Source organism: Populus nigra, chromosome 1 (assembly GCF_951802175.1).
Source record: "Populus nigra chromosome 1, ddPopNigr1.1, whole genome shotgun sequence".
Taxonomy (NCBI): Eukaryota; Viridiplantae; Streptophyta; class Magnoliopsida; order Malpighiales; family Salicaceae; genus Populus; species Populus nigra.
In genome coordinates, this window is record NC_084852.1 from 16,763,645 (window position 1) to 16,770,113 (window position 6,469).

General features: G+C 35.9%; 1 protein-coding gene across 1 annotated transcript; it reads right to left on the reverse strand.

Annotated features, from left to right (window-relative positions):
* Positions 1 to 314: 314 nt before the first annotated feature.
* Positions 315 to 6,100, reverse strand: LOC133693563 (uncharacterized). Its single transcript, XM_062114799.1, has 5 exons — positions 5,805 to 6,100; positions 5,583 to 5,709; positions 4,619 to 4,818; positions 1,861 to 2,090; positions 315 to 873 (listed from the first exon to the last, which is right to left on the reverse strand). The coding sequence occupies exons 2-5, from the start codon at positions 5,672 to 5,674 to the stop codon at positions 595 to 597; spliced, it is 801 nt and encodes a 266-aa protein (XP_061970783.1). The 5' UTR covers positions 5,675 to 5,709; positions 5,805 to 6,100; the 3' UTR covers positions 315 to 594.
* Between the last annotated feature and the right edge of the window lie 369 nt (positions 6,101 to 6,469).

A 6,469-nucleotide genomic window follows, 5' to 3' on the forward strand; every position in this document is an offset into this window, starting at 1 on the left:
GTTCAAGATTACTTTCATGTATCAATAATGTGATGCAGCGACACTGATTGGCTTGAAGTGCAAAACAGAAAACCTAGAAGTCGAGTCTGGGTCCCAGCTCAAGCTATCTGTCAATGATCCATAGAGAAAATTCTTGATGGTCGAATTAGTCATTACCAGAATTTGTCCATTGTTTCTGAGCCTAGCTGTGTACAGTTTCTAGCCAGTTAAGGCATCCGTGGAGACAGAACCAAAAGAAAATCACTTTGTCATTGATTCCTTTACGTCATTCACTTCAAGTTTACAAGGTGGCCTTGAGAAGAGAGTAAGAGATGTAATGAAAATGGGAATTACTAATGAATTAATGTTAAGAATGACAGCTAGTTCAGAATATACTTAGAAGACTAGTCTTTTTTGCCTGGTGATCAAAGTCATTCGGACAAGAAACATAAATAATCAGCTGCTTCACTGGCATACTTTTGACAGGCCACTGACGATAGTAAACGACCAACCATTCACAAATCCCTGAGGACATGTCTTTCCCTTCGAAAAATTGATTGATTCGATCACCCCATGATTCCCTTCTTGCTCCAGGTTTTACACCAGAAATAACTCCTACATGTATGAGCGCATCCTAGGCCTTGTCAAGGACTGCCCCCCGTCAAGAAATATGGTTGTCCCAGTCATGTATCTTGAACCATCACTGATTAAGTAGATGACAGTTGATGCTACATCCTTCTTGGCATCAAGCCATCTCTGCATCGGCACTACCTCTTTCACCAACTTCTCTGCCCTCTCCTTCCCTTCTGAAACAGGATATGCATCTTCTAGGTGCAAACCACGAGCGATTCCATTAACCCTGATCTTGTATGTTCCTATCTCCATAGCTGAATGCTGGAAACAATAACCAGAAATGCTGGTGTAAAACAATTATGTTCTTTCATATGACAAAAATAACATTGCATCAATAGTGTGATGAAATGCAAACCATTTATGTTCCATGTCATTGCTCAAGATTGAACTCAAAAGATGCTCGAAAGCAAAACCTTGAGTGCCCATTCAATGTAGCTGTAACCCGACTTCGCATGACTTGCATACATATGACGTATCAGAAGAAGACAGATGATGTTATATTCATTGTCTTGATCCTAGACTGACAAAATGGATTCAATTATTCTAATTTGTGTCCCACTTGAATTCTGTTTTGCCATTCAAAAGTTATTTAGGAAAGCCAGCCAAATAAACCAATTTTGCTATCCAGAACAATGTTACAGAAAACTAAACCAATCCATCTGTATTGACAGGAGGCTTCTTTGATAAATTATTCATTGAAGAAAACAATCTAATTCCTAATAGTGTAATGAAACCAATCTTATCCAGAAACGTTGTATGATATTAGCCATTATTATCATCCAACACAAAGTACACCGTGGAATTTATTTTCATTATCCCTTTCCTTACCACCTCAACCAGCATTCCTGGTCTTGATCATCCTAACAAAGGAACACCTTCCTCTTCACACCAGACCACTTCTCACCATGCAATAATTTCTTTATATCGCAGATGCAAAAAGAGAATAAGGCATGACATGAACACAAACAAAAACAACCAGAAACTCCATCATTACTGCTAAATGCAGATGTGTAGCAAATGCAAAGGCGGGTCAAGACATAGGCTTCAGGAATTCAAGGTGTTTTCTAGGGTCTATCTCACTTGTATCCTTAAGATAGTGAGCATGCATGGCCCAGGACCCTAAGAGAACTGTGAACACACAAAAATAAATATGATTAAATACTAATCGATTCACTTACTCTAACTAATTGCTGTATTCCTGCAGAACATGAACCATAAATATGATTAAATACTAATCAATTCACTTACTCTAACTAATTGCTGTATTCCTGCTGAACATGAACCATATGCAGCAGCCCCTGGATACAGTCCTCTCTCAGCACCAATTATTGAGGTCAAGAATATAATGGAGCCTCCTGAATTATAGTCCCGCATTTTTTTTCCAACAGCCTTCAGCAGAAACCATGGAGCCATAAAATTTATTTTCACTATTTTTTTGAACTCATGTTCTGTTACTTGCAGAGGTTCTTGAATCTTTCCTGTAGCACAAAATTAAAAGTAATAAATTCACTTTCTTGCTTCCAAGTTCCAACTTCATTTCACAAACCTCAGCATAACAAATATATCAAACTGATAATGTTGAAGGGAAATAAGAATTTGATAAAAAAAACAAAAATGTGACTTTAAGTCTTTCCCATTTTCCATCCCATCATCTCCACAGTCCACTTCAAGAAAGAAGAGCTATTTATTTAGCATTGAAATAGCAAAGAAGAGAGTCCCAGGTGAACAGGCCAGAGGTTAAGCTTCCTACCTCTAACAAAATTACAGGATGGATATAAAGGGATTCAAGAGCAGGCCTTCTACTGAACCAAGAAGAAAAACATGCTACGAAGGAGAATAATGGTTTTGATAATTTCAGATTCCACATTTCTTAGAAGATGCTAACATACGTTCCCAGTATAACCTAAGCCAACCAAGCTACAACAGAACAGTATGTGTACAGCATATATGATACTATTCTTTCTGTTGAGAAACACAAGGGCGGAGGGGAAAAAAAGAACAAAGCACGTGTTTATAATACTACAACACAATACAAAGATCATACACAAAACGCTCACAAATACATAAGGCATTATCTACTCTTACTGCCTATAACTCTTATATGGAAAGTGGAGCCCTCTCATCTTATAAACACACATAGAGCACACCTCTCAACTCAACTCCCATAAATGTAGCTCTCACATTTTAGACCCCACACACAAATGAACCAAGCATTTTATACTAACATAAGTCAGTGACATAAATCTGGTTCCTAAGGCACAGCTGGATGTGGAGATAATGTACAACTTTGTTCAAAGCGGCTCTCAATCCATTGTCTGCAACTTTGTTTCATTGTTGAATTTACAAACTATCACAACTGGCCATTGCAACCAAGTTCAATCGATACCTGTCTTCAATTCGTAGAGTTGGTGTCTCCACCAATGAGATTAGAGACTGAGCCAACCATGAAGCACAATGCAACCAATAGTACAAGAGACCAATTACACTAGAAGTGTACAATTTCTCTACCAGCCGTCTCGTAACTGATATCTCTTTTTATATTAGAAATGGCTGACAGAGGGATGGATTTGAACTCGAGACCTCACCCATTATTACTTTGTAAGAATACTGTTGAGCTATGACTGGTATAACCAACATTATAAGGGAGCACTTTAACAACAATTATTCAGTCCTCCTGGAGTACTCCTCCACTCACCAGAAAGTGGGTTCCACAAATAGGTATCATGGTGGGGTTCCACAATGGGAATATCTAATACTTCCTTTCACTTTAGACATTATATGCTAGTATACATAGGGAACCTGGGTTCAGTTTTTGTGGGGTGCTAAAAATATGAATGCTACATTAAATATGTGAGCGTGTTCCTTCTGTGCGTGATGGATGGTGAGTGAACAGAAAATTAAGCAAGCTTGTGTTCAACTTTGTACGAGTTGCTGATAGAATTTCTGAGCAATTTTTCATTTCTATATTTTCAATGTGCAACGTGCCTGTGTTTGCCCAAATATAACAAGAGTGTTTAATTTTTGTCGCCACCACCCTGAATCACAACTATCCTACTTATGCAATGGTTACTATTCTAGATACCAAAACTACTGCCAGCACCATAGCTCTATGCATTAATCCTGCATGCACAAAGTCAAGAATCTCAAGTCTATCTTCCAGTTGAAAGAGTAACCTGTGTAGGAGGTCTGATCAAATTAATGGCAGAGGAAAAGGGCAAGCACTGCTCCAATTCAATTGTAGCAATGCTTGTTCCTTTCTAAACATTATGACTCATGTGCATCTATTCCTTGTCAACTTCTTAATAAATAAATTGAATGATTATTATGGCATCAAATACAATATTTGATTGTAATAACTCTACTAGTGTCCTTTCCTGTATTGCCATTAAGCTTTGCCAATTCCTTCAATAATCCAATGGTAACTTGAAGTTCAAAATGAACAGGACACGAGTTTCAATATGGTTTCATCGGTACTTTTAGAATTCATTTGGTATTGGGTTGCAGTTACATTAAAAGTGAATGCGCAAGAAAGGGTCCAAAATCTGCTGACTTCTGGTGAAGTATCAACACTAAAATCTATTTTCAGATGCAGGCTTAACCAAAACAGATGCAGTTCACAAAACAAAGTTCAACACAAAGTCAAATACCAAATATTGCCTTAGTGTTTTAGCTATGATCCATTACAATATAAGTTCCAAATCGTAGTCAATCAGTCACTATCATCCAAGAAAAGAAAAAAAATTGAATCACTCATGAATGATGACAGAACAAAAGATCGAACTTATGACCTGACTTTCCTAGTCTCTCTAATTCTACTTCAAATTAAAAACTCCAAGTAACACCCAGAAAACTAGGAAGTTATGGTTCAAATTCCACCTAGTGGAACAGGAAATTCAATGGAAGCAAAGAATAGAATAGACGAAGACACAATACCCAGATAATCAACCAAACAAGATAAAAGTATTATCCACACCGTGGAGAAAGATGTAAAGAGAGACAAAATTACCTTCATATGTATAGCAATGCACAAAAGCATCTAAATTCCCCAAAATCCCACATGCCTTGTCCACTGCCTCTTCAAAACTTGCCTCCCTTTCCTCTTCCATATCCATTTCCACTACCTCCACTGGCAAAGCACCTTTGATTGCACCTGTTATCTTCTCACCGATACTCCTTAAACCCTTTTCATTTCCCATCAAAACCAACCTGATCATACATCACCAAATAACATATTATTCAATAAACCAACCAATCTAGTTGGATTGTTATCTGAATATAAAATTGAACAAAGAAAAGTATATTAACTGTCTTTTATTTTTTTTTAAAGAAAATGTCTTTGCTCTGTTTTTCTAAGCATAATAAAAAATCAACTGTCAATTGTAGACGGCCAGGATTCCATTTTTGTTTATAGAACACGCGGGAATATTACTTAAAAGGTACTATTCAAACTGTGGATTTCATTAACCAAAAAACACGTGAAACTGATTAGAAAATTATAAAGAATCCAAAACATATCCAGCTTTCCCCGCCCGAAAATAAAAAATCCATTTCCTTCTTTTCCTTCTCTTTTCTCAGAAACCAAACACAATTGAAAAGCAGTATTCAATACCTGAAACCTTTTTTCTGCCATTTCCTTCCCTTTTCTCAGAAACCAAACAACAAATCAATGAAACTATAAAATTCATAAAACTTAACCTTAAACTACATCCTTGGCCAACCAAAAACCCAAAGAAACTTGCAGAAAATTTTTTTAAAAAAAAAATCTCATTTGTATTAGAAAAAAAAAAAACCTTTCATTTCAAAACCAGTAAAAAAGAAGGAAAGAAAAAATCCATTTTCTGTCATTTTCTTTGAAAGACTGAAACTATAATTTGGTGGCATTTCCTTTCGTTTTCCTTGTCTAGCTTCGCTCCCAGAAAAAAAATGGACACTAAGAAATTCAATTAAAAAAAGAAGAACAGAAACTCAACCTGCATCCTTGTTTAACCAAATGAAACGCGATATTCTGCGAAATCTCATCTCCATTTGAAGTAAGCAACACTTTCTTCACGCCACTTCCCATTCTCCAATTTTCCACTTCAAATTTCAATACAAACCCTGTCAATAACAAAAACAAAGAACAAATTCATGAACCTAAACACACACAATTCACGTAAAAAAAGAAGATATGAATTATCTATCACAGACGGTACCTGACTAAAAAAAACTAATTGAATGAAGGTAAGAAAAAAGAAAGACGTCTCGTCAAATGAATGTTATGTGCTTTGGACCTCAGATATCTTGCGGCCACGAGTTGTTATTTATATATTTATATATCTGTGCTGCTGTGCTCGCGCAAAATTTTGCAATTGCAGTGTCTGTCACTGTTTACACAGAAAAAATGGAGGTAGTTAAGATAAGAAAAAAAAATTACCATAAAATTGTATAGATTTATTTTATTTTATTTTTCATTTCTTTTTTTAATTAGAAGAAAAGGGGGAAAAATCTGTTGTCAAATAAATAGAAATAGAAACAGAAACTGTAGTTTCTTTTGCAGTACAGTGAAAGAAATAGAGGAATGAGACATCTCTTTCTTTTCACGTTCTTAAAATAAATAAGGGTGTCCTCTTTGCACGTGCAATGGATGAGTGTCACGTGACATGGCACCGCCTCAACAACCGCTAGTGTGGCGGTATTGCTAGGAAATCCAAGTTGTGAAAATTGTGAAGAATGTGCGACCTGATTAATTAATTTTTCCGTGTTTGGTAATACGATTTTTTTTATTAAAATATTTTTTTTTAAATCAAGATATTAAAATTATAAAAAAAATTAAAAAACATTTTAAAAAATAAATTCAACTGAAAAGTTGAGATTCGTT

Bases quoted from the DNA above. Each gene is read 5' to 3' on its own strand.
- LOC133693563 (XM_062114799.1), bottom strand. From the start codon at position 5,674: ATGGGAAGTGGCGTGAAGAAAGTGTTGCTTACTTCAAATGGAGATGAG. The intron at 4,819-5,582 runs GTTGAGTTTCTG...ATGTATGATCAG, and splicing joins TTGGTTAAACAAGGATGCAG to GTTGGTTTTGATGGGAAATG. The intron at 874-1,860 runs GTAAGTGAATTG...TATTGTTTCCAG, and splicing joins GAATACAGCAATTAGTTAGA to CATTCAGCTATGGAGATAGG.